Source organism: Protobothrops mucrosquamatus, unplaced genomic scaffold, assembly GCF_001527695.2.
Source record: "Protobothrops mucrosquamatus isolate PMUCROS unplaced genomic scaffold, P.Mucros_1.0 scaffold8, whole genome shotgun sequence".
In the NCBI taxonomy this organism is placed as follows: Eukaryota; Metazoa; Chordata; class Lepidosauria; order Squamata; family Viperidae; genus Protobothrops; species Protobothrops mucrosquamatus.
In genome coordinates this window covers 458,067-470,793 of record NW_015386395.1, presented here as the reverse complement: position 1 = coordinate 470,793, position 12,727 = coordinate 458,067, and the positions used below count along the sequence as shown (strand labels likewise).

The 12,727-nt window shown below is 45.7% G+C and overlaps 1 protein-coding gene across 1 annotated transcript in view; it reads right to left on the bottom strand.

Moving 5' to 3' along the window:
- Nucleotides 1-6,913: 6,913 nt before the first annotated feature.
- LOC107282442 (protein kinase C gamma type) overlaps nt 6,914-12,727 on the bottom strand; it is a 47,561-nt gene continuing 41,747 nt past the window's right edge. The window contains exons 16-18 of the mRNA XM_015810220.1: nt 9,642-9,749; nt 8,047-8,187; nt 6,914-7,165 (exon numbers count right to left, since the gene is read on the bottom strand). Of these exons, the coding sequence (XP_015665706.1) occupies nt 6,914-7,165; nt 8,047-8,187; nt 9,642-9,749 (501 nt within the window). The remainder of the gene's footprint in view (nt 7,166-8,046; nt 8,188-9,641; nt 9,750-12,727) is intronic.

Genomic DNA, 12,727 nt, shown 5'->3' with positions numbered 1-12,727 from the left:
CACTCCTCTATCTCCTTGCCCTCCTCTTCCTCCTACCCTTCTTCCTCCTGCTGCCCCCCAGGTGGCTTGGGTGGGCGCAGGGACAAGAGGGGTGCCTGGGGGGAGCAGCCAGGCTGGTGGAGGGGCTGGCAGGGGCCGCGTGGCACCAGCCCCCACCGTGGCTCCATCAGATGGGCGGAGGGCGAGGCCGGGCAGCATGGAATCCCAGCTGGGGCGGCGACAGCGGTTTCCTCACCCTCCTCCTTTCCTTCTTCCTTCTGGTGCCCCCCGGGCACCGGGACAAGAGGGGTGCCTGGGGGGGAGCAGCCAGGCTGGCAGAGGGGCTGGCAGGGGCCACGTGGCACCAGCCCCCACCTCAGCTCCTGTCCTGCTCCCCCTCCCTGCCCATTCGGCTGAGGATGCGGTGGAGGCCAGGCCGGGGGCAGTGGGGACTCCCAACGATGCTGCCATAAGAGAGAGAGAGAGAGAGAGAGAGAGAGAGAGAGAGAGAGAGAGAGAGAGGAAAAGAGAAAGAGAAAGAGAGAGGAAAGAGAGAGAGAGGGAAAGAGAAAAAAGAGAGAAAGAGAGAGAGGGAGAGGAAAGAGAGAGAGAGATGAAAGAGGGAGGGGAAAGAGGAAAGAGAAAGGAAAGAGAGGAAAGAGAGACAGAGAGAGAGACCGTTTTGACATCTAAAATGAAGATAACACTGCATATATCCTTGTTTACCTTTATTTTATATATATATACACACACACACATACATACATACATACATACATACATACATTCATTAAAGGTAAAAAAGGATATATGCAGTGTTATCTTCATTTTAGATATCAAAAGGGTTTTGCGGCTCCCAGTGTTTTGTTTTTGGTGGGAAACGTGTCCAAGTGGCTCTTTGAGTGTTTTGGGTTGCCTACCCCTGTCCTAAGGGAGGCTGCACTGCTTCACGGCCCTTTCCGCGGAGGAGGCTGAACTAAGCTCTGCCGGCGCTGTCGCCCTCTTGGTTCTCTCTCTCTCCCTCTCCCTCTCCCCGCCTGGGCGCTTCTCCAACCAGGCTGGGCGGAGCCAGCGGAGCGGCCTTCCTGTCCCCCCTCCCTGGCCAGCTGGATGGGGGGTTGGGGGTCACCACAACATGAGGAACTGTATTAAAGGGTCGCGGCATTAGGAAGGTTGAGAACCACTGTCCTAGCACAATAGAACACGTGGTGGCCAACATAACCTAGGATCATAAATCTTCCTTAGCTCTTTTTGTCAGCTGTGTTTGTTGTTTTACTTTCTTCAATTTCCTGACCCTTCCAAGCCAAGATCGGAATCCACAATACATAAATATATAAATGTTTGAGAGCAATTCTTGAAAAGAGCTATGTTCTCTCCCCCAGCTATTCTTGTACCAGGTATGGTTACATTACTTTGTACAAATGCTAGAAATTCAGTCTTTCCAGAATTGAGGAAAATCCTCACCTATTTGTTCTGTTACACAGCTGTTCTGAAAGCTGGTTGTTCCAGAGGTGGAAAGACCCAGAAGGAATTCTCCCCCCCCCAAAAAAAGGAGGGGGGATACTGCTTTTTATCCTGCAGTGCCCTCTAGTGTTCATAAGTCCTAATTACATCTGTTCCAGGTAGGAAAGAATTCCATTCCTAATGCGAACTATGTATTTTTACTCAAAAAGATAAAAAGCCCTGCACTTCAGCCTCTATGAAGATGGTGGTTCATCACTCTGTCAGAATAATTTCCAAGACTTCCAAGATATAATTTCCAAAATATAATTGTCTCCCCCACCAGCAGCCATGAAAATCCAACCCAGGTAGTCCTCGACTTACAGCCATTTGTTTAGGCTGTGGGTGGCTTCTATTTTAAAAGCAGAAACTTTTAAGAAAAATACAGGTAGTCCTTCATTATGTGACAATTCAAAGTTACAACAGCACTGAAAAAAGTGACTTATGGCTGTTTCGCATGACCACTGCAGCATCGCCGTGATCACATGATCAAAAATGAGATGCCTGGAAACTGGTTCATATTTATGATGGTCGCAGTGTCCCGGGGTCATGTGATCACCTTTTGAGACCTTCTGACAAGCAAAGTCAGTGAGGGAAGCCAGACTCACTTAACAATCATGTTACTAATTTAACAACTGCAGTGAGTCACTTAACAAATGTGGCAAGAAAGTTTGTAAAATGGGACAAAGCTCCCTTAACTGTCTCACTTGGCAACGTAAATTCTGGATGGACTTCAACTCCCAGAATTCCCCAGCCAGCATGAATTTTGGGACTTGAAGTCCACACATCTTAAAGTTGCCAAGTTTGAAAAACACTTCTTCTTGTGCCATATCTGTTATCGGATGTTGGCAATCATGTTGTTGATCCTGTTTTTATTAGCAGCCGCACGAAAAAGTGCTGCTGAGTTTTGTTCAAATCAGTCCCTTAGATTTTGAAGCCATGGTATTCTTCTTCTGCCTGGACCTCGTTTGCCTTCAATCTTTCCCTGGAGGATTAAATGGAGTATGCCCTATTTTTCTGGGTGTCGCATCACATGTCCGAAGTATTCTTTCATTTTTTAACTGTTTTGAGGATTTCCCTTGGCTTTCCCAGGCGGCTTATCACCTCCTCATTTCTGATCTTGTCAGCCCAGCTTATACGTAACAGCCACCTGTAAATCCACATTTCAAATGCTTCTAGTCTCTTCAGGTGGCCTTCTGTCAGAGACCAACTTTCTACTGCATCAAGCCAACCAGCTTCTTCCAGGTGACCAGTGGAGTTAAAACAGTAATGACAATAAAAACTACCCAGCTAATGCCCCTCTGCATATACAGTGTGTTCACTTGTCAAAATCCACTGCCATAGTCAGGAAAGGTGCCACGGCCTCATTCTTTTCTCAGAGCTCCTGCCAATGAAAAAAAACCACCTACCCACCAGCTCTGCAGAGCTCTAACATTTCAGCTGGAAAACTAAACTCACTGTGAATTTGGAGGCATGACTGCTGATCTGGAAATAAATGGGCCCAGTTGCTAAGCAGAGACATTACGGCATCCCAGAGGTCAGGCTCTGATTTGGGAACGGTGCAGAGGCAGCTTGTAGAAGCGCCCTCTCTATGCTTAATGTTCTACTGCAAGCATTAGCAGCCAAGAAAAATGGTTGTTGCCATCCAAAGAGCAGAATTCCTGCAAGCCCTTTAAGTATGCAGTCTAAAATTATCCAACTGAAGCCACTGCTTAAAAGTAATGTTCTCTGAATTTAAGGGGTTTTTCCATCTAGGAAGCACATTTCAAAATGCATGTCAGGAATCCCATTATCAGCCACCACCCAAAATCTGTACCCGAGCTAATTGACAGAAAAACAAACACAAGCTGAGGATTGGATAAATATCTTTTATGTTGAAATGCATAGGTGAGTCCATTCGATTATGATACTGGCTACAGAGAATCACAAGCCAAAGAGAAGGTAGGAATCGTGGGTGTCTGATTATCCCCAAATTGGTGATAGTGGGGGGAAGCAGGGTAATTAGCAGAGAGAAAAAAATGAGGCAGGAAACTGATGGAAGACTTATGCATTGTTAGGGTTGAAGGAAAGAACTATAGAAATATTTGGGAAAGAACAAATTGGCACCCTGTAGAGCAGGGCTGAGGAATTATGGCCCCTTTATGACCTGTGGACTTCAACTCCCAGAATTCCTGAGCCAGCAACTGAGCCAACCAATTGAAGTCCACAGGTCATAAAGAGGTTATGGTATGTTTCCCACCTCGGCTCTATAGACCTTGTTCACTGCTCATAAACTCAGAACTCTGGATTCTACAACCTTCTGCTCTCCCTATGGGCTACGTTAGATACTTGTGCAAATCGCTCTGCTTTTCTGTAACATTATTGGCCTACGATGTAAATAGGCATCAATGCCCCTGGCAGCTCTATATTTTGGCATCTCCATCTATATCTATCTTGCTTTGCAATTCTAGGACTGATATATTATATAAAGCTTGGGAATTCTCCCTACCCTTCTACTCACTAGCTCAATATATTGGATTTCTATATATTTTAAAAATGTTCTGTCTGCCAGAGAGGGAGAACATGAAAGTCTACCAAGCTTCAGTTGTTATTGGTCTGCAACATTTTTCCTCAATCAGCAGTAAGGAAGAAGAGAGGGGCACGAAATTGTAGATCAGTATGGAGAAGGTTGCTACCAAGTGATAAGAGTTTCGACCAATGTAAAGGAGAGAAAAAACAGCAAGAAACTGCTTCTTGAGCATGAGAGGGATTAACATGTCAATATTTCGTCTTTCCTAAAATACGTCCTGCTGTCAGCAGAATAAGTCACCCTTTTACCTCACCCCACCTGCCAACTAAATTCAGTTCTCATTCATCTGTAGCACAAATTCATATGAGTAAACACTTCAAGAGTGTGAATAAACATTGCACTTTCAATGCACCATCTCACAACAATTCAGTAGCTGACACAGGCTACGGCAGGAAAATTTTACTTTCCAGTGGAGTTCTATCATCAGCTAAATAAATACCAAGATGTGGGTTTTTTTTCTGCACCAAAAAAGTAATTGGGAAGAATCATGAGGGGATGTTTACATTCCAGTCATTAGTGATGCTCTCAGAATAGAGAGTAAGATCTCAGTTTACCATACCTCGGTTTTAAAGCTGTAAAAAGACAGTCAGGTGTAGCTTGGAAGAGATGGATGTCCCTTTAGAAAGATGGAAACATGGAAGGTACACATATTTGTTATGTACATATAAATAAATTCATTATATAATAGTTAATGCGTGAAAGAGAAGACAAAGCTTTTATCTCAACATGCTGTTCTGTGGAAGAAGACACATCTTTTACCCAAAGTCTTACCAAATTTGCCACCATCATTGCTCTTTCAAGTTTTTATTTACAACTGTTGAGTTGGTGAGGGGAAGCCATTTTAGAGGAAGGTGTTAATGTTGGGGAAATTAAGACTCAAAGGGCCAGGAGGTTGTGCCACATACAATGTGATGCAGCATATCTCAACTTTGGCAACTTTAAGAAGTATGGACTTCAACTTCCAGAATTCCCTAGCCTGCCATGTTGGATAGGGAATTCTAGGAATTGAAGTCCTCATATCTTAATGCTGCCAAGGTTGAGAAACACTGATGCGATGCCTAGGAGGGAGAACTGGTGAGGTTTTCACAGGATTTTGGGAAGGAAAGTCTAATAACAATGTGTGAGGTGCAAGGAATCAAGGTTTTAAGAAGACAAATACATCAAGTATTATAATATTCCACTGTAGCAGATAAGACTAGGAAAAGCACCATGGAGGTGAAGCGGAAGATTATAATTTGCAAATGGATATTAACTGAAATGAATATCAGAAATTATTTGAACCATTAATTAATGGAGAGAGGAGGCAATCTTTCTTCCTTGATAGCTTCCCAATTTAAAAAAGTATTTCAAGGGAGTAACTCAGAATCACTTAATGTAAACTAGATATCCTCTGAGATGGGGTTTTCCAACTTGGCATCCTGCAAATGTGCTAAAATTGGGATTTCTGAAACTACAGTTTTGACACATCTGAAGGAAAAGTGCAGGAAACTCAATGTTTTAAGCCTGTGAAGAAATATCTCCTCTACATACTACAATAGTAGCAACTAAAGAGTAAGCTCTCTTCCCCCAACACTTTCTATGTAAATGTAGCATTCTGAGATTGCTCTTTCTCCATTAATTACATATCCAGGTTTATGGTGGTTCTGTTAAATGTGGATTTCTCTAATTTAATAAATGCATGCCACAGCATTCCCGTTCTAGAGCCCAAATCGCAGGCAGAGTTAAGTGATTCAATGTGCGCTTCATATTTAGATCTCTGTTTTCACTGCACAACTACATTTTACTATGTAGCTGTCATTTTGTTGCATTATTGATCAGGATATTTTCTAAAGCTTGGCATCCATTTTACAGTCCTGAAATAAGAGCAGAAGGTATAGTCTGAATAGCTTCAAGTTAAATTTCACAATACCCCTCTCACAAAATACAGCCGTTACCCTTTGGCCACTTATTTTTACAAAACGTATGCATGGCATAAAATTAGCTGGGTAATTGGTAAATGGTTTAACCATTTCTAACCAGATGAGTCATCTAGTACCCTAACTACCTGGGGGAAATTAGAAGGATGTTACTAGAACCAGTCTTCTACTCTTTCATTCATTCATTTTCAGTCAAATCATGATCTCCTACATACATCATTTGAAGGACCATCACAAAAGACACAGAGAAGCTGAACTCCTGTGGAAAGATTACAAGGCAGAAACGATTTTTATAAAATTCCTTGCATCAGTAGTCTGATATGTGAGAGGACAACCTTGATCAAATTTCAGGACTCGCCAAAAGTTAATTGTAATAAGAATTTCTCTCTTATCCAAGCTCTAAAACATTCTTTCCCTTGATGTAGCTATATATCTATATTCATTTACCTAAATATATATTGTGTGTGGTGTGTGTGTGTGTGTTCATGTGTATTCATCTGAGTCAGAGATCCCCAACCCCTGAGCTATGGCCCACCACCAGGCCTTGAGCCATTTGGAACCAGGCTGCAGAAATGGCAAGCGAGCGCGCCTGCATCCCCACTTGCGCGAGCAGTGGGTGCCTGCCCCCCACTCATACAGAACCATTCCCTCTCCCCTTGCTCCTGCTGGTCCACAAAGCCGGAAAGGTTGGGGAACTCTGGTCTGAGAATTTGTGTCCATGTGTGTGTGTGTGTGTGTGTGTGTGTGCTTTCTCATTCCCAACCTCATCAGTTTGATTGCACCTAAGGGAAGGAAAGAAAGAGGGAAGCAACACACCAGAGAATGCAATTAACAAAATATTTCTGGAGATCAGAGTTAGGATTGGGTTTCAACTTGGACTCGTGCTCTTAAGAACAGAGTCCAACAGCCAAGGTTTAACGTGGGGATGTTGGGTGATTACGGATCATTCTCACACTAGGGAAGTAGGAGAAGGGATCATTCCTGCTGGGGAGAGAGGCATGCCGGTTGGGGAAAGAGGCATGCTGGTTGGGGAGAGGCTTCCCTGCTGCAACATGGATGGATGCACGAAGTCAGGGTTGATGTAAGTAAATCCTTGGAATTCACTCTGATCGAGGCTTGCCAGGACCAGCTGGTCTGGGGGTGTCAGCGCTGGTGGTGCCCGTGTAAAGAACTTGTCAAAGTTTTCGCCACTCCGGCCACACTAGAGCAGACGTAGAAAAAGAAAAGGACAGAAGAGATATTGAGGGAAGAAGCTGAGGAGAAAGTTATTTTTCAGTCTGTTAGTACAAACATTTCTTTCCTCATTTACTAGCTACCGCTTAAACTACCTAAATCAGGGGTCTTCAATCTTGGCAACTTCATGCTTTGCTGGCCGAGGAATTCTGGGAGTTGAAGTCCACAAGTCTTAAAGTTGCCAAGGTTGAGGATCCCTGACCTAAATGATATTTATGAAATTAATGGTGAACACACATTCTGAATTTTACACTTAAGATTCTGAGGAAGGAAAAAACAAACAAGCTTCTGCAAAGAGTTTTTTGTCCAGAACCATATGAATTCATATATTCCTCAACTTACAACCATTTGTTTAGCAATTGTTCAAAGTTACAACGGCACTGAAAAAAGTGACTTACAGCCGGTCCTCATACTTACAACCACTGCAGCCTCCACATGGTTATGTGATCAAAATCTGAGCATTTGGCACCTGGCATGTATTTATATTTTGCAAATACAATTTGCCATTTGCAATCTTCCCAAACAGTTTCCAACAAGCAAAGTCAACGAGGAAAGCTGGATTTGTTTAATGACCTCGGGATTCACTTAATAACTGCAGTTATTCACATAACAATGGTGGCAAAAAAGGTCATAAAATCAAAGTACAACTTCACTTGACGCCTGCCTTGCTTAGCCATGGAAATTCTGATCCCACCCACGGTCATACGTTGAGGACTATCTGCATAACTTTCCTTTGTGATTCCTCTCATATTTTTCTATTCTTGAAAACATTGCAGAGAACAAAATAATATAAACTCTGCTTGGGGAATAATTGATGAGCCTGTCATTTGGCAACCAGCAGCTACTCACGGGCTTGGGTGTGAAAGGTGGAGCAATTTCCAACTGTTCCAGTTTCTCCCAGTCCATCCAGCGGAAAAATCCATGCTCCCGAATATCCCGTTCCCCTTCTGGTCCTGACCCCAGGCGCTTCAGCGGATGTTTGGTCAAGAACTAGGGGACAGAGAGAACTTTGCTAACACTGCATTTTTACGTTAATTAAAGTACCAGATTGGGAGATATAATGGCAATGCGGAAGACCACTGTTATTTCAAGGAGTTGAGTGACGTATTTTGATTTATCCTTCATATTAAGAAAAGTCTAGTTTAGAATTCATTGTGAGCTAACCTGTTTGTTTTTTTTACTCTTGCTACTGAATAAAGGAAAAGGAAGGGAGATTCTTCACCAAGCTACAAAGCTTTTCTTACAGTGAAAGCCTCCGATTTTTAATTCCCATCCCAGAGTGATGTGCCACACAGTCAAGATCAAGTCCTGCAGTCTCATCACCCTAGCAGGGCCATGAAGTCATGGGGGCAGGTTTTGGTTAAAAAAAAAAACCCTTTGGTGTTATCGTTTTTTTTGCTGGGAGCTTTGGCACAGACCTTAGCATTGCGTACTGTGGGAATTGGCCACCCTTAGAACATCTCTGCTATCATTATTCAGGAGTCCCTGGCAGCTTGTAAGAGATTTGGGTATCAGCTTGCTTGGTATGTATGCTTTTTATGTTGTGCTTTTAAATCTGTTTGCTTGGGCTAATAATAAAGCTTAAAAATCCCTTTATTCATTGGTGTGCTTATTGTCTCTGGATCCAAAAGAACCAACTGCCTGAGCATCTGATACTTGCCCTGACACTTAGCAAAACAGGAGGAGACACTGAAATAAGCAAAAAAGGGGTTCCCATATTTGCCCACGGAAGCAGAGGCACACCCATGGGAAAAAGAGATGAAATAAATACTTACATTGTTTCCAAACATAGTGATTTTCCCCTATCAATGTCCCCTGCCCCCAGTCTTCAATGTAAGCTCAGATTGCTTTTTGGTTTTTAAAACCAAGCAGGGAACAAATCCATATAAATGTCAAAGGCCAGATTTCTTTAGAAGGCAATCCATCAGTTCAGCATTCCTCAATATAGCCCAGATGTGTTGGACATGATGCTGAGAAGTATTCGAACTGAAGTTCAATACATCTCAAAACCAAAGGGGAATCCTGTATCAACTGACCCTTCCCTGCAAAATCGTACATCTTAGAAATGTTTCTTGTAGCATTAGATATGTAATGATATGTGAGAACGACCTTGGGACACAGGAGCCAGAAGAGAAGCTGCCTAGGGAACTATCAGATAAGAGGGGACGTAGCCTGCAGCTGCATAACAGGAAGAGAAAGGGACCCAGAAAAGAACCTCCCTAACTTATCAGATGGTAAAAGAGACAGTATGAGATTTGTACTTTCAAACTTGTGAGGTTCCGTTAATGTAGCCTTACAATGAAGTAGAATTGGCTGAACTGGTCGTGTTTCTTTTCTGGACTACCTGGGAAGGATGACAAGGTACAATCTTTCATGTTGTCTCAGGAAATATGATAAGGAGCCCCTTCCACCTAGGTGTGCCTAGGTTCTGAATCAAGACTCACTCCTTTGCAGATGGAGACAGCCTCTCGTGAAAGAGATTTAGGATAGGATACTGTATGTTCCATAATCGATTGGAAGAGCTCATCCTCATCCTCTCCATCAAATGGTGGCTGAAGACCAAGAAAATACAGGGAAAATAAACAATAAATTATTCCACTTTCCCCCCCAGAAAGAATAGCATGTGTGTGAAATGTTTGGTCCATTAAATACATTTTCCTACTTGGAAGTCTCAGTAGTGTACAAAACTACTTCAGGTAACACAGATAAATAACACTTCCTGCATCTTTGAGCCACTTTTCCAGGTTTTGGGATAAAGAAGGTTGCAGAATTGCACTTGGATTCATACAGAGAACCAAAGTAGTCCTCTTCCATGCATGATGAACAAAATAAATAAAGGCCCCTGGAAGAACGGAAGGAATCTTACCCCATTTCTACTTTACATTTCTGAAATCGCATGAATGCTCCAGGTATCTTTTATTAAACAATGTCTTCTTGTTAGAACGGCATCGGCCCAGAAATTAAGATGGCCGCAATGGCTGTTCCCCCAGGCCAGGGGTGTCAAACTTGCAATGTCACATGACATGTCGAGACATATCTCGACTTTTTTATCCATTGCCGGCAATGGGGTGGGCGTGGTTTTGGCATGACAGATCTGGCCCGTGGGCCGGCAGATTGACACCCCTGCCCTAGGCCTTTGGGTCAGGGTGGGGATGGGCTCTGCTGCTCTGGCTAATCATTTCTCCTTGGACCCTGAGGGGGTGGTTATGTTTGGAGGGGTTCTCAGTTCTAATTTTGTCAGCTGTCCAAAGTCACTTGGGTGAGATGGGCAACTATGTAAATGACATTAATTAATTAATGAAGAATTGTCCACCTAACACTAAATTTAGTGGAAACGTATCTTTCAGCTTTAATGCAACATCTTTTTCTCAGTCTCAATTCTTAAGGTTTTTACTGGGCTAAGAACCACTAAGCATGTTCTTCCCCTCGTTACTCCTAGCTTCTCATATGAGACTGGTGCTCCTTAGAATCCAGTAACGAATGCTAGTTTGCTATCAGAGACTCAATGAGCAACAAATTCCCTATTTTTTTCCCCCTACAAATTCCCTATTTAAGAGATCAGTCCCTTATCTGTATCTTTCAAAATTAATCTGTTTCAAAGATCTCAGCCCCATTTGGAAATGATGAAAATTCTCTGGAGCACACATTCCCCCACCCAGGAGATAGTAATGACTGAGTTTAATCCCTAATAGCCTTTGCTTCCTGATCTCATGGCTTCATGGCTATCAATCTTTAAACACATTTTTGAAGTGGAGTCAATAGTAAAGAATCCTTGTGTAGCGGGGACTGCCTGAGAGTGCTTGCAGGAGCTTGACTGGGAAGGGGAAGATTGGGACAGCTGCAGTTGGCTTGGGTGTGACTGGCGTGAGTGGAAGGAGGAAGGATAGAAAAGGGAAGAAAAGGAGAAGGCCGGGGTTGGTTGGAGTTGAGAAGAGAAGGTCTGGAAGCTTATTTTATTTTTCTATCAAGGGTATTTTAAATAGAGGCTAGATAGAGTGAAGTTTTATTGCTTCCTCCGTGGGAGGATATCTGAGACGGAGGCAAGCGAGAGTGTGAAGNGTTTAAAGGGCCCTGCTGCAGAGGCCATTAGGAGTCTAACATTGGGTCGGGGACAGTTTACTGTGCGTGACTACCTCTCCTTGTTGCAGGATGAGTTTGGGTCAGTTGAGACGGTATCTAGTTTACTGTTCCGGTTAGAACATATGTATCAGAAGAGGGGTGAGAAGTTGTCTGAATATATAAGGCGCCTGAATAGATTCTGCGCATGCCTGAAGATGGCGGGTGGCTCCGGGTAGCTCCGTAGTAGCGGAGCTTGAAAGAAACAGCAGATGGGAGTTTTGGAGGTCCCCGGAGGTCCGGAGACCCTTCCCTGGGTGACCCTTCCTCCCGGGATTGGAATTCGGGACGCGAGGAGACGTGGGGACGCGGGGACACCACACTGACCGGGTATGTGTCCGGCTGGCCTTCCCGGTCTTTTCCGGCCGCGGCGGCCCCTCGGCGGCCTCCTCGGCGTCTTCGGCGACCCACTCGGCCCCGGAGGCTCTCTTCGGAGGCCTCGGTGGCCCTCTCCAGCGACCCTCTCCGGTGGCTCCGGTGGCCCTCCCCAACGGCCTTTTAGCGGCCCGTTCCAGCGGCCTTCCCGGGGGCTTCAGCGGCCCCCTCCAGCGGCCCTCTCCGGCGGCCTCAGTGGTTCTCCTCGGCGGCCCTTTCCAGCGGCCTGGCGGCCTTGGCGGCCCTTTTTGGCGGCCCTCTCCGGTGGCCTCAGCGATTCTCTCCGACGGCCCGGCGGCCCTTTCCAGCGGCCCTGGCGACCCTCTTGGGTGGCCCCCTCCGGGGGCCTTCGGCGGCCTCTTCCAGCGGCCTTGGCGACCCTTTTAGGCGGCCCCCTCCGGTGGTCTCGGCGGCCCTTTTCAGCGGTCTGGACGGCCTTTTCGGCCTCGGCAGCCTTCCGGTGGCCTCGGCGGCCCTCTTCAGCGGCCCTTTCCGGCAGCCTCGATGGCCCTCTCCAGTGGCCTCCGCCGGCGGCCGCGACGCCTTTTTCCGGTGGCCCTTTCCGGTGGCTTCGGCGGCCTCTTCGTGGGTTACCCTGGCGGCCTCGGCGGCCCTCTCGGCGGCCCGCCTGGCCTCGATGGCCTTCTCCGGCGATCTTGGTGGGCCTTTCCAGCGGCCCTTTCTGGCGGCCTTGGTGGGCCTTTTCAGCGGCCTTGGCGGCCTTGGCGTTTAGGCCGGGGGAAGATCTGGGACCTGGCGGCCTGACCGGACTGGGGTTTAACCGGGGGGACTTGTGGCGTGGCCTGGCCCTGGCCCGGCTTGTGCCGGGTGAAGATCTGGGACCTTGTTTCCATCACCCCCTCTGCTGCACTGAATCTCCGCTGCTGGACTTAAGAACATTGTCTCGGAAATGTACCCTAGGACGGTCCTGCTGGCCTTGCGCGATTCCCCCTTCGCGCAGGCCTGGCCTAGTATATTTCTAAAGGCCCACCTTGAGGATGGGGTGTGGAACCCCGAGAGGTGGCATGCAGCGGCTACA